The sequence below is a fragment of the Choloepus didactylus genome, chromosome 9 (assembly GCF_015220235.1).
Source record: "Choloepus didactylus isolate mChoDid1 chromosome 9, mChoDid1.pri, whole genome shotgun sequence".
Classification (NCBI taxonomy): domain Eukaryota; kingdom Metazoa; phylum Chordata; class Mammalia; order Pilosa; family Megalonychidae; genus Choloepus; species Choloepus didactylus.
Genome location: NC_051315.1, coordinates 6,892,475 through 6,913,736, shown reverse-complemented (window position 1 = coordinate 6,913,736; position 21,262 = coordinate 6,892,475). Strand labels below are relative to the sequence as shown.

Below are 21,262 nucleotides of genomic sequence, written 5' to 3'. Positions count from 1 at the left end.
AGCAGAGAATCAGCAGACAGGACCCCTCCCACCACAAACACAGACTACAAAATCTCTCCCAGCAGTGAGATACTGTTTGAAGACCTGGGGGACAGGGGAGGACATTTCAAGGCCCAGGTCAGCAAGGGACAAAGAGTCTGAGAAAATGAGACAGAGACTGAGTTTCCAGCTCTGGGTCTGAAAGGATGAAAGCCCTTCCTCCACCCTTGAGGAAGATGCAGTCAGGAGCCGTTTCCTTGCCTGGGGCACAGCTAGAGTACTGAGTTGAGAGGACATTCTGGAGGCTATTACTATGCATTATGTAGAGATCCCTTTTTAGTTTTTATTGCACTGGAATAGCTAAAAGGAAACACCTGAAACTACTGAACCGCCACCCAGTAGCCTTTATTCTTACACACCTTACACTGTGTGACCATGTGATTGTGAAAACCTTGTGGCTCACACTCCCTTTATCCAGTGTACAGACAGATGAAAAGAAAAATGGGGACAAAAAGTAAATGAATAATAGGGAAGGAAGGATGGGGGGAATGGGATGTTGTGAGCCTTCTTTTTTTTTTCATTTTTATTGAGATTGTTCAGATACCATACAAGTATCCAAAGATCCAAAGTGTACAATCACTTGCCCCCGGGTACCTTCATACAGCTGTGCATCCATCACACTTAATTTTTGTTCAATTTTTAGAAACTTTTCATTACTCCAGACAAGAAATAAAGTGAAAGATGAAAAAAGAAAAAAAGAAAAGGAAACTCTAAACCTCCCCTATCCCTAACCAACCCCCCTCAATTGTTGACTCGTAGTATTGATAAAGTACGTTTGTTACTGTTTATGAAAAAATGTTGAAATACTACTAACTGTAGTATATAGTTTGTAATAGGTATATAGTTCTTCCCTATACGCCCCTCTATTATTAACTTCTAATTGTATTGTCATACATTTGTTCTGGTTCATGAAGTGATTTCTAGTATTTGTACAGTTGATCATGGACATTGCCCACCATAGGATTCAGTTTTATACATTTCCATCTTTTGACCTCCAACTTTCCTTCTGGTGACATATATGACTCTGAGCTTCCCCTTTACACCTTATTCACACACCATTCGGCACTGTTAGTTATTCTCACATCTTGCTACCAACACCCCTGTTCATTTCCAAACATTTAAGTTCATCCTAATTGAACATTCTGCTCATACTAAGCAAGAGCATCTACATTTCTTCCACAAGGCAGGAGGGAGTCAAAGAAGGTAGAGACGCAAAAGAAAGAGGAAACAAAAAAATGACAGCTAGGAAGCAGCAAAAGGAAAAATAACCTTAAATCAAAGTAGAATAAAGAATCAGACAATACCACCAATGTCAAGTGTCTAACATGCCTCCCCTATCCCCCCCTCTTATGTGCATTCACCTTGGTATATCACCTTTGTTACATTAAAGGAAGCATAATACAATGATTCTATTAGTTACAGTCTCTAGTTTATGCTGATTGCATCCCTCCCCCAATGCCTCCCCATTTTTAACACCTTGCAAGGTTGGCATTTGCTTGTTCTCCCTCGTAAAAGAACATATTTGTACATTGTATCACAATTGTTGAATACTCTAGATTTCACCAAGTTACACAGTCCCAGTCGTTATCTTTCCTCCTTTCTTGTGGTGTCTCACACGCTCCCCACCTTCCTCTCTCAACCGTATTCATAGTTACCTTTGTTCAGTGTACTTACATTGTTGTGCTACCATCTCCCAAAATTGTGTTCCAAACCACACACTCCTGTCTTCTATCACCCTGTAGTGCTCCCTTTAGTATTTCCTGTAGGGCAGGTATCTTGTTCACAAAGTCTCTCATTGTCTGTTTGTCAGAAAATATTTTGAGCTCTCCCTCATATTTGAAGGACAGCTTTGCTGGATACAGGATTCTTGGTTGGTGGTTTTTTTCTTTCAGTATCTTAAACATATCACACCAGTTCCTTCTTGCCTCCATGGTTTCTACTGAGAGATCCGCACATAGTCTTATTAAGCTTTCTTTGTATGTAATGGATTGCTTTTCTCTTGCTGCTTTCAGGATTCTCTCTTTGTCTTTGACATTTGATAATCTGATTATTAAGTGTCTTGGCGTAGGCCTATTCAGATCTCTTCTGTTTGGAGTACGCTGCGCTTCTTGGATCTGTAATTTTATGTCTTTCATAAGAGATGGGAAATTTTCATTAATTATTTCCTCTATTATTGCTTCTGCCCCCTTTCCCTTCTCTTCTCCTTCTGGGACACCAGTGATACGTACATTCTTGTACTCTGTTTCATCCTTGAGTTCCCGGAGACGTTGCTCATATTTTTTCATTCTTTTCTCCATCTGCTCCTTTGCGTGTAGGCTTTCAGGTGTTTTGTTCTGCCTCTTGAGATCTGCTGTTGCATGTTTCCATTGTGTCTTTCATCTCTTGTGTTGTGCCTTTCATTTCCATAGATTCTACTAGTAGGTTTTTTGAACTTTTGATTTCTGCCGTATACATGTCCAGTGCTTCTTTTACAGCCTCTATCTCTTTTGCAATATCTTCTCTAAACTTTTTGAATTGATTTAGCATTAGTTGTTTAAATTCCTGTATCTCAGTTGAAGTGTACATTTGTTCCTTTGACTGGGCCATAACTTTGTTTTTCTTAGTGTAGGTTGTAATTTTCTGTTGTCTAGGCATGGTTTCCTTGGTTATCCAAATCAGGTTTTCCCAGACCAGAACAGGCTCAGGTCCCAGAAGGAAGAAATATTCAGTATCTGGTTTCCCTGAGGGTGTGTCTTAGAAAATTGCTTCACCCTTTGATGCCTCGGGTCACTGGGCTTTTCTGCCCAGCAGGTGGCGCCTGTTAGCCTATAATTCTTGACTGGTGTGAGGTGTGGCCGTGTTCCCCCAGGCTCTGGGGTCTGGTTCTGAATGGAAAGGGCCCCACCCCTTTCCTCCTAGAGAAGACAGGCCCCTCATGTGGAGGTCATTAGCATTTCAATGGTCCCACTCTCTGCTTGTGGTGTTCCACCCTTCCCGGAGTCACAGCCCTGGAAACTGAAAATGACTGGGGCTTTCTCCACTGAGCCAAAAAAGAAACAGATAGTCCCCTTCAGACCCGGTCCAAGGCGACCCTCCTGCTCTCCCAGGTCAGTCGTCACCCAAAGCCTCTGTCTGTTTTTTTGGGGCTGCGTACCTGTAGTGAGCAGTTCACACTCGCTACTTGAAACCCCAGTTGGAGCTCAGCTGAGCTGTATTCGCTTGCTGGGAGAGAGCTTCTCTGTGGCACCACGCGGCTGCGCAGCTCGGGCTATGGGGGAGGGGGTCTCCCGACCTGGTTCCGCAAGTTTTACTTACAGATTTTATGCTGTGTTCTCGGGCATTCCTCCCAATTCAGGTTGGTGTATGATGAATGGATGGTCTCGTTTGTCCCCCCGCAGTTATTCTGGATTATTTACTAGTTGTTTCTGGTTTTTTGTAGTTGTTCCAGGGGAACTACTTAGCTTCCACTCCTCTCTATGCCACCATCTTGCCCGAGTCGTGAGCCTTCTTTTTCACTTTAATTTTTATTTTTATTTATTTTTTGCAGTAATGAAAATGTTAAAAAAATTATGGTGATGAATGCACAACTATATAATGGTACTGTGAACTGACTGTACACTTTGGATGACTGTATGGTATGTGAACACATCGCAATAAATTGAATTTTTAAAAAAACTACAATGTGATGCCACTTCATACCCAGTAGGATGGCTATTAATTTTTTAAAAATTGAAATAACAAGTATTAGTGAGGATCTGGAGAAATAGGAATCCTCGTACATTGTTGGTGGGAGTGTAAAATGGTGAAGCCACTGTGGAAGACAGTTTGATCGATCCTCAAAAAGTTAAACACAGAAGTACTACGTTTCAGCAATTCTATTCTTACGTATACATCCAAAAGAATGGAAAGCAGGGACTCAGAGAGATAACTGTACACCAGTGTTCATCACAGCATTATTCACAACAGACAAAGTGTCCAACAACTGATGAATGGATAAACAAAGGGTGGTATACACATACAATGGAATATCATCCAGTCATAAAAAGAAGTGACTTGGTGGTACATGCTACAATATGCTTGAACCTTGAAGACATCATGTTGAGTAAAATATGCCCAACACAAAAGGACAATATTGTATGACTTCTCTTACATGAAATATTTAGAATAAACAAATTCATAGAAACAGAAAGTAGAATAATAGTTACCAGGGCTGGGGGGAGAAGGAATGGGGAGTTACTGCTAAATGAGTACAAGTTTTGGTTTAGGATGATGAAAACAGTCTGGAAATGGTGGTGAAAGTGACACAGTATTTTCAATCTCCTTAATATCAAAGAATTGTCTACTTAAAGTGGTCGAAATGATTATTTTGTTATGTATATTTTACAATTAAAATAAATGTGTTAAAAAACCAAAAAAGAAAAACTCCATGAAAACATTTCAATACTACAAAACTAGACTTGAAAACGTGTTAAAAACCTTAGTTTCACAAAGTTAAGTAACTGCAGTTTCACTCTCTCTTTCAAATGTTAATTTAAAGAATCTGAATGTTAATCCCAGGATTTCATTTTTTTTTTTTAAGGAAATTCATTATTTTATAAGAAAATCAGCCTTATGCCAGCTTTCCTTTTACATCAAAGCACATAGGCACATGTCTATTAGTGGGCATTTTCCTATATTTTTTGCTATTTTTATTCACTTAAGAATGAAGTTAGGCGTGGACACAATAATTGTAATAGTCCCTAGATTGTAAGCTCTTACAGCAGTTAACTCTATCCCTGAATTGTAAGGCCTATCTCTAAACTTTGAGATGCTGATCCCCTAGCGTATAACCTGATTGGTCTCTGGAACAATGCATATCTGAAACTCAGAGCTAGAGCTCGGCAGATATGAATGTCAGTATTAGTGCATACAGCCACTGTCAAAAAGAAAAAAAAAAGCTGAAAAAGAGCCCAGACTTCAATTAGTGATATGAATGAAGCAGGTCTGGTTAAGACCAGGGCAAGCCAGGCCAAAGGATAAAGGTTGAAAATGATTGTGTTTTAAAACTTCAACTTTCATATGAGACCAAGGGAATAGATACCTCTTTGGTACAGGATCTAAATTTTCTAAACGGTACAACTCTACAGTCGATTTGTTCAAACACCACAATTGCATGGAACTTTGAATAGGAAGTGAGATACGGTAGGTTAGTATAGGCTGGAGTGAAATAGTGACACATCCTAGAGTAATTTGGGCAGATAACAAAAAATATATTTACAGCCTCCCCCTCCCCAGCCCCGAGGATCTGGGGGAAGGTGCGGATGTGTTGGACATCCTCACCTGGACTGGTGTTGATGTTGTCACAAACACTGGGACTGGCGGTTTGATGTGCTGAGCCCTCAAGCATGGGACTTGCCCTTATGAAGCTCATTACCACAAAGGACAGTCTAAAGTTGTATGTAATGGTGCCTAAGAGTCTCCCCCTGAGTACCTCTTTGTTGCTCAGATGTGGCCCTCTCTCTCTCTAACTGAGCCATCTCAACAGGTGAACTCGCTACCCTCCCCCCTACATGGGACCCGACTCCCAGGGGTGTAAATCTCCCTGGCAATGCAGAGTATGACTCCCGGGGATGAATCTGGACCCGGCATCGTGGGACTGAGAGTATCTTCTTGACCAAAAGGGGGATGCAAAATGAGACGAAATAGTTTCCGTGGCTGAGAGATTTCAAATGGAGTCGAGAGGGCACTCTGGTGGACATTCTTATGCACTATATACATAACACCTCTTAGGCTTTAATGTATTGGAATAGCTAGAAGTAAATACCTGAAACTACCAAACTCCAACCCAGCAGTCTGGACTCCTGAAGACAATTATATAATAACGTAGATTACAAGGGGTGACAGTGTGATTGTGAAGACCTTGTGGATCACACCCCCTTTATCTAGTGTATGGATGAGTAGAAAAATGGGGATAAAAACTAAAGGACAAATGGGGTGGGATGGGGGGATGATTTGGGTGTTCTTTTTTCACTTTTATTTTTTATTCTTGTTCTGGTTCTTTCTGATGTAAGGAAAATGTTCAAAGACAGATTGTGGTGATGAACGCATAACTATGTTATCATACTGTGGACAGTGGATTGTATATCATGGATGATTGTATGGTGTGTGAATGTATTTCAATAAAACTGAATTTAATTAAAAAAAAGAAAAAAAAAAAGAATGAAGTTAGGGTTTGCAGAACAAGTAACCAAAAAAATTACATGCACGCACGTACTCTCCCCAAGTATCTGCCAGATCACACTGACCCTAGCACATCCCTTGAAGCAGAATAAAAACCCACATCAAGCTTTCACTTACTTGGTGGTCCATGCTCTCGGGAATGAACTCTCCCTCACTGTTGATGCTAGTGAATGACCCATTCCGGGCGACCTGGTGTAATTCATCTGGAATGTATCCTGGGGGAGGAGAACTTCTATCTCTGCTAGTGGAACCTCAATGGAAAAAATTATATGATTTTATAAAGCTCAGCAAGAACATCAAGTCTTGTTTTATTTAAAAATACACAGAATTTCTGGACTATGTCACCAAAGACTGTAACAACTGAAATCCAATTTTTACTTAACATTAGCAAAACATCCATGTGTGTAAAACTTCAAATGTTTTTATACCCTTTCCAAACTCCCACTCTACTATAATTATTAACCTCATCATATACATATCTGGTGGTATGTTTTTCTGACTGCTGACTACTGAGGCTAACAATACCACACAGATTTTAGATAAATGCCACTGCTTCAGAATTCCTGAGATCACCCCCACCTTGGTATATGTTAGCTTTAAACATAATTTATGGAAGGCATCAGCGTGTAGTAGAGAGAATACGGGCTTCGGAGTCAGACCTCAGTTTAAATCCCAGTTGCAGCTATTTACTATCTATGTGCTTTGTGAAAGTTACTTAACCTTCATGAACCTGTTTCCTCAGCTGTGAACATGGGATTAAATCTCTCCTTGGCAAGGCTACTGTAATGAATGTATTATTCTTAATGAACATATGCTATATGTTTGACTCCATGTTCTTTTCATTCCTTTCTTTAATCTTTAAAACATAAAGCTGGATTACTTCTTAGTCATTTGGTCTATATTAAGGTAACGGGGTATTATCAGTTTGGAATCTTAGATTTTATTCTTGGTACTAAAATTAGGCTTTTTTGTGACAAACCATATTCCTGAAATTTAAATGTCTTCAGAGTTTAGAAAAAATGGAGAATCTGTCATTTATTTCATATAATTCATCTAGTTAATCACAGTAATTCTTAAAAGCAATAACACACTATTTTTATCTGGTACTGTGAAAATGGTTCTATGGTTTTTAACACAGTCTCTTGCCTTTTCCTCCAAATTTTAAAAAATTAAACCATAAAACAAATATGGGGAAGTTGTGTAAGCACTTAAGTTTCAGTCAGATTTAAAGCATAAAAGGCTTTTAGCCTTATGTCATGGGGTCACTGTAAGTGTATACCAGCATCTGTTAGTTAGACAGCAAGAAGGAGAGCAAAATAATATGAAAAAAAGAGGTGCATAAAAGAGGTGACTTTCGACATTTGCCTCTAAATCTACTAGGCACTCAACTTTGAATCACAGGTTGATTTAGGCATGGCACCAACTACTGCCATAATGGTCTTACTGGACCCCACTATTCCTGCCATATACTCTTCTTTATGGAAAGGATCAATCAACTCATATTTCAAAGAAGACAGGGAAGTAAATTCCAGAATACTAGAAAATCAATTCCCTTTCTCATACAGGTTTTCGGTTCTTCCTCGTCTCCCCAATTGATGACCCATTTTTCTTAACTTTGGTAACTAATGGGGCTGCCAGAGCAGCACACACTCTACCCAAGTCTCTCCTCTGACTGCCATGTGTGAAAATAATTAAACGAAACAAATGTCAACACATAGAGAAAAAAATAATAATAATGGTCAGCTCTACCAAAGTCACCCAAGTTTAAAGCAGGGACAATAAAAGACCAATAATTCTATACTTTATAATTTCCAGTTTCTTTTTATGCTGAAACTAAACAACAAGAATATTTATTAGTGGAATAAGACTGAGGTATTCAGTCCCACTCTACTTCAAAACAAATTAAAAATGCCTATCCAGTTTGTTCTAGTTTGTGACTAAAGTGAATTGGCAATTTTTACTTGAACAGGATAGGTACTATTATGTGAAAAAAATAGAGATGAAGAAAGTACAATCCATAACAGTCACACTTTCTAGTTTTAAAAGTAAAATGTACTTTACAAGTGTTCTCACAATTTATTGTTACAACAATCTCATAATGAAGATGAAGTTACTGTTCTCAGGTTAGTCACATATCCCAAATGTTCTTTAAATAAATTGTGAAATGACATCAAATCATAACTGAATGGGAAGGACAGGTAATTTTTATTTTGCTTGTACATCATCTCTGCCATGACATTCCTAAAACTTCTGAAACCAAAAGCAGGAATTATATTTAGAAGGGAACTTCACACAATAGCTTCTTCTGGGGACCAAAAGAAAAGATGAACAACAGATTTTTTGATAGTTCATGTGGCAATTTAATCTTTTTTTCATTACTAACAATCCTCTTCTGTTACCAGTCTTTGATGGATTCCAACCATTCTCTCCTTATGTCCTACTCTTCTGCTTCCTACCTGTTCATTTGCTCTTCCAGTTTCCCTTTGAACCTATCCCTCATACGTGTTTTCCTATTATCTTTAATGACCATATTCACTGCCCCATTAAAGCCTTCCATACCAGTGGTTTCTTGAGCAACGTAATGCTTTTATCATATGAAAGTATACATGGACTATCAATATTCTATACAAATTGAAGAAGACACTCAGGACTGGGGAATTTTAAAGCACATATGCCCAGACTATGCGTCTCTAATAGGGCTCTTTTAAAAAACAGCACACAGCACTTTAATGCCTCACCAATATGGACTAACTACAATGTGTAAACTCAGAATTGAATCTTAGAACATAGCCTAACGTGGACATAATAATTGTAATAGTCCCTAGATTGTAAGCTCTTACAGCAGTTAACTCTATCCCTGAATTGTAATACCTATCTCTAAACTTTGAGATGCTTATCCCCTAGTGTATAACCTGATTGGTCTCTGGAACAATGCATATCTCTGAGACACCTGAAACTCAGAGCTAGAGCTCGGCAGATATGAATGTCAGTATTAGAGCATACAGCCACTGTCAAAAAAAAAAAAAAAAAAAAAAGCTGAAAAAGAGCCCAGACTTCAATTAGTGATATGAAGCAGGTCTGGTTAAGACCAGGGCAAGCCAGGCCAAAGGGTAAAGGTTGAAACTGATTGTGTTTTAAAACTTCAACTTCCATATGAGACCAAGGGAACAGATATCTATTGGTACAGGATCTAAATTTTCTTAACGGTACAACTCTACAGTCGATTTGTTCAAACACCACAATTGCATGGAACTTTGAATAGGAAGTGAGATACGGTAGGTTAGTATAGGCTGGAGTGAAATAGTGACACACCCCAGAGTAATTTGGGAAGATAATAAAAAATATAGTTACAGCCCCCACCCCCAGCCCCGAGGATCTGGGGGAAGGTGCGGATGTGTTGGACATCCTCACCTGGACTGGTGTTGATGTTGTCACAAACACTGGGACTGGCGGTTTGATGTGCTGAGCCCTCAAGCATGAGACTTGCCCTTATGAAGCTCATTACCACAAAGGACAGTCTAAACTTGCATGTAATGGTGCCTAAGAGTCTCCCCCTGAGTACCTCTTTGTTGCTCAGATGTGGCCCTCTCTCTCTCTAACTGAAACATCTTGACAGGTGAACTCGCTGCCCTCCCTGCTACGTGGGACCCAACTCCCAGGGGTGTAAATCTCCCTGGCAATGCAGATCATGACTCCCAGAGATGAATGTGGACCCGGCATTGTGGGACTGAGTATCTTCTTGACCAAAAGGGGGATGCAAAATGAGACGAAATAGTTTCAGTGGCTGAGAGATTCCAAATGGAGTCGAGAGGTCACTCTGGTGGACATTCTTATGCACTATATAGATAACACCTCTTAGGCTTTAATGTATTGGAATAGCTAGAAGTAAATACCTGAAACTACCAAACTCCAACCCAGCAGTCTGGACTCCTGAAGACAATTATATAATAATGTAGATTACAAGGGGTGACAGTGTGATTGTGAAGACCTTGTGGATCACACCCCCTTTATCTAGTGTATGGATGAGTAGAAAAATGGGGATAAAAACTAAAGGACAAATGGGGTGGGATGGGGGGATGATTTGGGTGTTCTTTTTTCACTTTTATTTTTATTCTTGTTCTGGTTCTTTCTGATGTAAGGAAAATGTTCAGAGACAGACTGTGGTAATGAATGCATAACTATGTTATCATACTGTGGACAGTGGATTGTATACCATGGATGATTATATGGTGTGTGAATGTATTTCAATAAAACTGAATTTAATAAAAAAAAAGAAAAAAAAAAAACTGCTCTAATTAAAAAAAAACCAAATTTTTAGAAAAACAGCACACAGGGTTCATATTTCTTTATACCATAAGCTTAATTAGAACACAGTGCATTATTAATGGCAAATAAAAAGTGACTACTATTTAAGTTAATAAATAAGAGAGTGTAATCTGGAAATTCTTAGCAATCTCTATTTTGACAGCATTCTTACCAATAACTGAAACCCTAGAGAAAGGCTTATTAACTTAGAATCTATTCAATCTATTAATTTCAATATTCTACGATAGCTTTTTATATTTTTTCCTCCAGTTTATTTGTACAATTAAAACCTCTTCAAGGTTTTATTAGAATCTGCAAAATATTAAAATACTCTGATACATAAAGAAAGAAAAGATTTAAATTGGAGACTGCTAATACTTGAAATGAATTTCCAAGAGACATCAGATACTAGAATGCAGTTCACTAAGGCAAGTTACTGAGCATCCAGGGGAGCTGCTACTATCAGGGGTATAGCTGAGGGCTGCCCTATATTACAGGATGGAGAAGAAACAGAGATCAACCAATCCAGGACTCAGAAACAAGCTTCATACCTACTACAGAAAGCCGCTTTTTCCTCTCTGCTCCAAATACTGTGTCATCCAAATCTTCTAGTGATGCCAGTGGTTCTAAATTAGTAGCCTACAAAGGAAAAACGAGAATTAACGGTATTCTCATCCTTTGTAGCTTTAACCAGAATCTTCTCCCCTGACAAAGGTTTGTCTATGTTGTTTGTGGGCTTTATCAAATCTTCCACTCTTTGAAATTTTAATTCTAATATAATTCTTCCCAAGTTCTCAGTCTCTATTAGTTTCACATGTACTATATCTTATACTTGTTTTTAATTCTGGCTATGCGCTTTTGAGGAGCAAGGATATTAAACTATAGCAAATACAAGGTGTAAATTTACATTTAATCATATATGATTATGAAAATAATCATGTTTCATATACTGACTTTTACAGCATAAGTGCTATCATCCTTACTAAAAAAAGTACTCAAATTCATACCTGTGAACTTCCATTTATTACAAGCAATATCTTGAGGCTCTTCATATGAATACTACGATCGAGCAGCTCCACAGCTTTGTCCAAGTCATCTTGTGTCGTTAAGGGAATTACCAACTAAACAGAAAAGAATATAAGGAGTCATGCAGCCATCTCACCAGGTCAGGCCCTCCCAGGAGCATCTCCATTACTAGGGAACTGTAACTCAAAATCGCTTGCTCTTTATTTTGACTTAAAATAAAAGTCTAAATGAACAAACATATTCAGATTCTTTTGCTCTCCCCATCCTATCACCACTAAAATCAGAATGAATATGGACAAACATCTAAAGTTTTTGCTTTATTCATCATTAAATTCTTTAGAAAACACACTTAAAGATTAATTTTCTAGGATATTTCAATCACGTTGCTAAACTTAAGTTATAGCATTAAGGAGTAAACATAAAAACTATATAAAATAAAAGTGCTATCTTTCATCTGCATGGATAACATTTTTTACTTCTTTTTCCAGCAGTAACCATGGTTTTGAACTCTCATCCAGTGTACTTCTCAGCATTCCAAAAACACAACCATCTGTGGCAGCTACCACAGCAGGGGGCAAGGGATACCAGTGGAACAAAAATTTAAAAAAAAAACAGAACTATGCAACATAGAGTTAATCCTAATGTAAAGTATGGACTACAGTTAATAGTATAGTTATAATAATATTGCTTTGGCAACTGTAACAAAGGTAATATGCTAACATAAAATGTTAATAACAGGGAAAACGGGGGTGGGGGTGTGTAGAGCATATATGGGAACTCCATACTTTCTGGTGTGATCTTTCTGGAAAACTACAACTGCTCTAATTAAAAAAAAAAAAAAAAAAAAATCTAAAGCTCTTGTTAGTTTTTGTTCCTCTACAGCGTAAATTCCTTAAGGACAAGGACTCCCCAGCTCTGCAATCTGCCCGGAGCATGGCAGACACTAGGTAAATGCTGTTTAATCCATGCCACAAGGTTGAAAGCTCAACCTGCAACCAAACCTACTAGCTGGAATGGCGTGTGTTTACTCTCTGCAGATTTCTTTATGAAAAAAATTCTTTGTTCTGAGAAAGACTGCCAGACACAAATACAATGCAGGAATAACGTGAATTCCATTAGACCATATGCTTAAGTTTACTTACTCAGTACTTGAAATGAGTTTAATTTCTGTTTGTAGCTAATTTTGTTCTACTACAAGTAGAACAAAAGGGCCCTACTAACTGGGCCCTTTTTCACTATGAGAATTTTTTCTAATAAGAAGTATTAATTGTTTGATATCATAGAACAAGCCTGATCTACTTAAAGCCCTTTAATTTTCCTACCAATTATGAACCATACTGGTACATTTTGCTCTTATTTTCAACATACTTTTTTTATTTTATTTTAAGCATTGGAAAACCTTTTAAAGCCATGATGAAGACTGTTCTGCCAACTTTTCATCCAAAAAGAAAATCTAAATATTTAATTTTACTGTGAATTTATTTATTATAGGGTTGTTTGCCTCTCCAAGATACTATTGTTCTCGGGAGAAAAAGAAAAACACTAGTTTAAATCCAGGAGCAAAACATCAGTTTGATGATTGCACCCGGGGCTCAGCCTGCCGACAGGAAAGCCTGTGCTGTCTGGAGGGGCACCTGGCGCGTGGCTGGATGGCTGTCCATGGTTCCTATGTGATTCCTCGGATGTTCGAAGGTCACAGATTATCACAAACTTTAAAAATGAGGATTGAGAGTCAAGAGCAAGTCCCAGCTTGTCTAAATCATACTAAATAAATCTCAGAATGTTTTCTTCTCCTGCTTGGTGAACTCATTTGGGCCTCATTCATGAAATCTATTTCCCTCAGGCTCATTTTTGATGAATCAGTTGTATGTTAATATAAATCCTTTCTGGAAAGGAATCAAAAAATTGGGTCCAAGGACCTATTAAACTGAACCTAAATTTTAAAGGATGTGTGTATCATCTTCCTGACTTTATACAATGAAGAATGAAAATAGACCATAAAAAGGTTTTCCTGTTCTATCCATTTAAAATGGGAAGATCTTGGAAAATCCACTTACTTTTCCTAACCCCCTTTCCCCACACATACACAGGACAACACACACATGCACACACACACATCCCTTATTAAAGAAGAGCCAAACTAACAAATCCAGCCAACCCCAATTTAAATTGCCTGGTTGTTTCAATTCTAGCAAACTATAAGTTTACAGAATAAGGTTCTCTTTGAACAGGGGAATTCATATTACACTTGAAACAAAACCTTTATAGAGCTGGAATAATATGCAATATATATGAGGTTTTCGCTTGCCCACAAGTCCACAAATCTAAACCCCTTATGTGTTTTCCATTAGTATCCTTATATCCAAGGACATGCACTTAGTTTGGGACAATTTTTCAAAATGTGGCTAACTTGGAGAATCACAAGTTCTCACAGAATCTCAGGGTTGCAAGCAATCTTAAACATAATCTTACCCTAAAGCCACCTCTACCATTTTTCTGCCAAGGGGCCACGAGACATGATGGCAGAACTATCACCAACAATCTTACAGAAGGCATGAGAAAAAGAAACTGACAACGGGAAATTTTCCAGTTTTTACAAAATGGAAGAGGGTTCCTGAAACTACTGAGCAGTGAGCCTGATTTCCATCCTCAAGAAAACCCTAGAAAAAAAGTATATAAACAAATTGGGAGAACTCAGAAAAGAAATGGCAATTCTAGGAGCTGGCATAGGTAAAAAAAAATATATGAACAAACTGTGTCAAACAAACTTCGTTTTTCTCACTAAACCTACTAGAAGATTAGTTAGAAAATTAAGGCACTATTGTTGATTTAATATGTCATGGTATTTGAAAATTTCCCATGATACAATTTTCAGTCCAAAAAAAAAAAAAAAAAAAAAAAATTCTGGTATGCCCCAGAATCGTATATGAGATAAGGATTCAAGTTCAAGTCATTTATATGGGAAAAGAAACTAGGAAACCCTGGTGGGGTGGGTGGACAGGGAAGAGAAGTAGACCCTTAAACCTTAAAGGATGTAGTACCACTGTGGACGAGTGGGCCCAACCACTGGCACGCCCAGCCCGAGACACCCGTCTTCCACCCACCCACAGGACTTCAGTCCTGCCCCTGTGGCCATGGCTCTGGAGCAGGGAATGCCCTCAGAGTGTCGGGCGCTGGCAGATGGCTATCAGGCCAGCACACATGGAAATAATCACTGCTGAGATACAGGCTGGGCACCAACATAATGTTCGTGGCCAAGTGAACACCCAAAGAACATTTGAAAAACAGAATTTTAAGGTATTGTTACAGCATAGTCATCACTTTATTCAGGAACCCTGACTATTTAGGATAAGTATTTTTACTTTAACAAAATATTTCCAGCTCTCAGTTGTAAGTGGTTTCTTTACAGTAGCATTTTCATTTGCTTTATATTAACATTAGTTCATTTAAAAATCTAACATTTTCAAATATTTTTTATGTGCACAATGCTTTAACATTTGCAAAGAATTTTCAAGTGTTATCTTGCATTAATGTTTCCTAAGATCTTCATTGTCACTCCATCCTCATTGGCACATTTTTTCATCCCTGAATTATAAAAGTTTTTTCACCTCAGGATGTTTGCATGTGCTGCTCTCTCAAGCTCTCTCTTTGTGTGCAGGTGTGTAAGGCTTGTTGTAAGGACTAGTCAGACCTCAGCACCACAGTTAGTTTTTTCTTAAGATGATCTAAACAGAACATCTGCTACCCCTGGCCTTTATTCTTTATCACAATACTTGATGGATTTCCTTCAAAGAACTTCCTATATTTAAACAACTCATTTATTAAATGCTTTGACCACAAGTCTATAAAGCTCCACGAGGAGCTACAACTCATAAGTCACCCCACTCTGCATAGCAATGCTCAATAGACATCTTCTGAAAATAAACTAACTAAATTTTCCCTGTAAGATTTAAGATCTAAGATTTAAGATCTCATGGAAAAGAAAGAAATCTCAGAGATTATCTACTCCAATCCTAATTTTTCAGGTTAATAAAAAGGGGGTTTCCCAAAACACATAGCTTATCAGAGCCAGAGCAAGCCCTCACAATCCTAAGTACTAACTCCCAGGCAAAAATTTTTCTAATTCGAAACCTAAACATAATAAGTTGATCATGTCCTAACCAATACTGAAGTGCACTTTTAGCTTTATCTAGATTAAGTCTGACTACCAAAGCTCTATTGTCTCTGTAACCAAGTGTGAAGTGCAAGGGAAAAGAGAGGTCATCAGTAAAGCACACAGAATAAAAACAAAATAGGAGAAAACAGCAAACTTTGAAGTAATATATATATTTCCTTCTACTATAGTTTTTCATTCAATTATTTGTACAGTAGCATCTTCTAATATTGTCCACAATTTTAAAAATTCATTTTAATTAGTTAAAATTTACAAATTAAAAAATTTACAAATTTACTTGTGCAACCTCATTCCTCTAATATAGCATATCCTGTCAAATTGAAAAAAAAAAAAAAGCACAACAGTCCTAAAACAATCTCTTAAAAGATCATTCTACTATCTAAAATATGAACTCTTAAATGCTAAATGTACCTCATTATTGGTGTAATGTAGCTCCATAGACTGTCCAAAAGCCCTTTTAGCTTTAGACCTCAGATCTTCCAGTTTAACTGGCCTGGGGAACTGAAGGATTCTATATAGACAAAATTTGAAATATTTTATTTTCTTTTTCTTAGTCATAGTCAAATAACACACTTGCAACAGTTACATATTGGCTAGAGAGATACAAAATTAAGTAAAAATAGTATAAACATTCTCTTTACTTGAACACCACAACAGTTCATTTTTTGATCAAGGGCACAAATTCTGAACACAAAGTTAAACAACTCTGAAGTTTTTTCTATCCTAGTAAAAATCAAAACAAAAGTAAATTCTCAAAAATTTCCTAGTTTTTAATTTGCTTTCAAATTGTTATATGAATATCAAAGAACAATGTAAAATATATCCATATCCCCTAAATAAATACTTCTAAAGGACTAAATTAAAAAAATAAATTATAATTATTTTTTCTTTTTTACAATTTTTATAAAACATAAAATTTTATAGTTTTATAAAAACTTTTCTGTTTTACAATTCCATGAGCTCCACCAGGGGAGGGACCATGTCTGTTCTGCTCACACAATTCCTGCATGGCCTAGCACTCAAGATAGTGCTGAATGAATGAAAACATTTGGGAAAGCATCCGTTAAAGAATTTAAGGAGAAAAAAAGTAGGCTGGTAAATCTGGCATATGCCATTTTTTAACATCTCTTCGTAAAACATTTTACATCTTCAGGTTATGTAATTTGTAAGCCCTTTTTACAGTCCTTAAAACTGACAGATCTTTCATTAATTTAATAAGAGTCCCAAATAGTAGAAACAAAATCTCATCTTCTCTGCCTCCTACCAGGTCTTCTTAGCAGTTCTGTTGTCAATCATCACCAGTACCACCATCAGCACCTTGAGATATAGCTGACACCCCTGCTAAATAATTTACAGCCACCATTCCAATTCACCTTTCCCCAGGGTTACTAATTATTTATGTGTCCTGTCCTTGGGGTCTCCAAAGAGTAGTCAAAATTATAAATGTTGAGTCTACTTGTATACTATGTGGAGATATGATACAATTATGATAAGGAGAAATATATTTAATTTCCACTGAGAAAAAATAAAAAGAAACGGTCAAATTTAAAGTCTGCATTATTCAGTAACCTTATCTTATTATCCTGATATTGCAAAGTAAAAGGACTAATCACTGTTAATGGTTAGCCTGAATTTTGACAGATCCTTTCTATCTTAAATCCAAGTACATGTTACACACTACCAAGCACTACTCCATTCTCAGCTTGTAAGCTATGAATCTTAATGAAAATAGAAAAAGAGCTTTTATGGCTTAACTAGGACACATATTTGATTAAATCAATAAACTGCCGTGATGTTTCCTTTCTTACCTTTTTTCCCCTCTATGTTCAAATTTGACTCGAACATCATTCTGTAATAAAACGACAAATCAGTCATATAAATAAAATTATTTGGAGATTAGATAAAATTCCTGTAATAATCTAAATCTTTTTTTTTCCTAGTCACTCATTTAAAATAGAGCAGAGGGAGAAAGGAGATTTCACTTTCCGTGCCAACTACAATCAGTTGATAGTCTTTGTCAAACAGCTAATTAAGAATTATGTTGCTGAATCTGTGCTCAAAGGAAAGAGCACCAAGATGGATCAGTGATAGCATCAGGGGCAGGGGCGTTTGCTAAGCCTGTTAGACAGACAGAATGCTGTATCTCCACTTTTCATAGTGGCCATCCTAAACTAATTTCATTTCTAAGAACCAAAATTATCCTCATTTATAAATAATAAGCTTCCAGAATATCAGACCACTTGAAACAAAAACAATTTGCTTATATTAGGCATTTTTTAAATAGATGAAATACTAGCTTTTAGAGAGCAGTTACCACATTAAATGAAACTCTACTTTTTGTTTAAATGCAATATCTTATGGGAAGGTGTATAACACGCAACAACATAATAAATGATTCAAAAGCATAAAAGCTAAACACTTTAAGCAAACCTTCTGTAAGATCAGATAGTGAAGGATAATAATTCATAAAATAATGGACATATTTTATTAAAATTTTATAGAAACAGATACCTGTTTTTTTGGTGATGATGATTTTGTTTTTCTAGTTTCCTGTAAGGATAATGCTGGTCGACTGGCCTTATGAAGAACAGCCAAATCTTGCATGATTGAGTTCAAAGCTTGCTGATCATCTAGGTATTTTTAACAAAACACATACACAGAATTGCAATTTCAACATATATTTACCATATGTATAAAACACAAAATTTTACTACTAATGAAATTTAATGCAAAAATGCATTGATTTAATGCAAGTTTACATCAAGAACATTTTCAATGCCTAAACTTCAATTATTCTGGTGAAAGAAAATTTAAATTATTTAAAAATTGAAGATAATTAGCATTAAAATTGGACAGGACTCCAGCTCTATTGCCAGACTGGAGGCCCACACATAAGACATTCGCAGGCGAGGTAAAGTCACACAGATTCTTCTAATGATGTAACATTCTAGGATAAGGGTCAAAACAGACCCAGTTACAACACATTCTCTTCTTAGACTCCTAAACAAAACAATAAGTCATCTAAGCTCTAAATTAAAACAAAATAAACAATCTTCTATAAACATCATCGTTATTTAGTATTTATATTCAAGGCACAGAGCCCAGAGTTTTTCTTGCTTAAAAATCAGAAACAAAGAAAAGCTTCACCTGTGAATAATGGCCTACTAACATTTGGAATTTCTCTCTCAAACTTCTTTACCATAAGGTTAGACAAGACAACACACATGTAACAGATTCTTTAATGATCCCAGCCAGTAACAATTTAAAAGGAAACAATGTAAGAAAAGAAATTTTCTTTCAGAAAAAAACACTGAATCCATAAAACTGAGGGTAAGGATCATGAACTATGAACTTTTAGTCTCTTCCAAACATAAAGAATTCCTTCTGGGGCTTTTTAGCGTGTACCTCCAAAGCAACACAAATGGTCTGCTCTCTGGAAAACTTTGGGGACATCTTAATTGATTTCCACTAGCAAATAAATTCTACTAATGATAATCAACAATTGGTAAATAAAGGAATCAAGGAACTTCACAGCTTACACTTTAAAAAATGTACCAATTTTGATGTGCAGCAATTTCTGTTTTGGGAGTAGAAATACTTAAAACATGCTTTATTTACCTTGTAAGAGAAATCATTAAAAATAACCTGGCAATTCAATGTTCCCAACAGTTTTTCAAATACTCAAAGGCTAACTACTACAATGTTTTAGTCTAATAACAGCCCCTATACCCTATTCTGTAGTCAAACTATTTTCATTTTAAAGATAAAAATTAATAACTACAATGGTTCTACTAATAAAACGGACTCCAGAGTTAGAGAATTTTATAATCACTTGCAAGGTGTTCCTTGTAAAACAAAACTTTGGCACAGTGTTAGGTTAGTCAGACAGATACCTGGAGCCAGTCAGCTACAAGGTACACACACGTATACTGTCTACAAGACTGAGCCAGACTATGTCACTTATTAACAGAAAGAAATCTTTACTCAGCTTGAATAAACTCATAACAATCTTAACTGGAATGACATGCTCTAACATGACCACCTTGAGAAAGATGAAGTCCTTCATTCTACAGGGAAGAGGGAAAATCCTAATACTTACAGGCATCCATGTTATTCTAGTTTCTTTAGCAGAAAACACTTGAATTTAGGTATCTTCATTTGCTTAATGTTCCACAATACCAAAATAAATAAATGCCTGGGAAGGCTATATACTTACTTCTTTCTTAAGAAAAATGAGTGCCATACCATTTTCTATCTATCGTAGATGTAAAACAGCAAAGAGGGCCTCCAGAGCCTCTCGATGATTTGGCAAAGCAACTTCTTAGGGAGATGACATGCAAAATAAGAGTCAGACCTGGCAGCGGCAGCAGCAGTGGCCCATCCTCACACCAACCTCAGGGCCCTTCAGACCCAGGAGATCCAACAAATTCCTACAGGATCCGTACAGCAGCCTCTTGAGGATCGAATCTTCTGTTTCAGCAGTATACAGCATGGGATTAGAGAAGGGGCAGAGGCTACCCAGAACAGTGGTTCCAGGGTACAACTGGCTAGAGAGGAAACACTACATCACAGAGTGGGGGCTTGGATGGAGAGGCAGAGAATGCCTGAAAGTACAGGGTGAGTATGTTCAACAGGAGCTGCTGCAGCGGACTGGCGGGTGGAGCCAGATGCCAAGCCTGCAAGGGAGCAGCTTTCCACACCCCGTGCGCCCATTTCAGCAGCTGGTTAGATAGATAACTTTTCGCAGCCCTGTAGCCAGGAGCTCCTAAGAGAGAACTCGGGATTCAGCATTGTGGTGACTGCACTTACTCTTCCTCCACAGAAGCCCACACAGGAGAGGAAAAGTCACACAGAAGCACCAGGAGCCCTTCCCCAGCCTCAGAGGCTTGCGGATGTATGGCAGACAGAGTCTCGGGCATACTTGAGCTAGGACGTGAGACATGCAGCCCCAAAGCTCAAGAACGGCCCACTCAGATGCCCGGGAATTACCAAACTCAATGTGCCTTACACAGACTCCCTACCGAGCTGCAGAGGAACCACCCCTCACCCCCAGGGCTGGCAGTCCCCAGTGCACACAGAGAACTGGTGCGCTGATTGGCTATCCACCTGGTTTGGACCCTGCACAGCACAAAGGCAAAGTTGAGGTAAAGCTGGCTTGAGAGTAAGATGTGGCTCAAGAGCACCATCTGCTGGAAGGACACAGAAATGGTACTCCAGCAAGCTGTAGCTCTCCCAAATTATAAATGTTCAAATAATCCTGCATATCTCAAAAAAACCTTACCAACATAAACAAATGTCCTGAAGCCAAGAGAAAATCACAAAGCAAATAGAGATCCAAGTAGAAATGGACAAGTCAAATGACCACAATAAAAAGCCACAGGAGATACAGAATCTGAAGCGATTAATCAAAGTAGTACAAACAAATCTCAAAAACAACTTCAATGGGTTGGCGAAAGACATTGAGGATATCAAGAATACTCTAGAAGAGCATACAGAAGAATTTCAAAGAGCTAAAAAAAA

General features: G+C 37.6%; 1 protein-coding gene across 1 annotated transcript in view; it reads right to left on the bottom strand.

Annotated features, from left to right (window-relative positions):
- MAP3K2 (mitogen-activated protein kinase kinase kinase 2) overlaps positions 1-21,262 on the bottom strand; it is a 167,425-nt gene that overhangs the window by 37,132 nt on the left and 109,031 nt on the right. Inside the window, exons 3-8 of the mRNA XM_037850347.1 lie at positions 18,254-18,372; positions 17,551-17,591; positions 16,154-16,253; positions 11,550-11,663; positions 11,094-11,181; positions 6,355-6,488 (exon numbers count right to left, since the gene is read on the bottom strand). Coding sequence (XP_037706275.1) covers positions 6,355-6,488; positions 11,094-11,181; positions 11,550-11,663; positions 16,154-16,253; positions 17,551-17,591; positions 18,254-18,372 — 596 coding nt within the window. The remainder of the gene's footprint in view (positions 1-6,354; positions 6,489-11,093; positions 11,182-11,549; positions 11,664-16,153; positions 16,254-17,550; positions 17,592-18,253; positions 18,373-21,262) is intronic.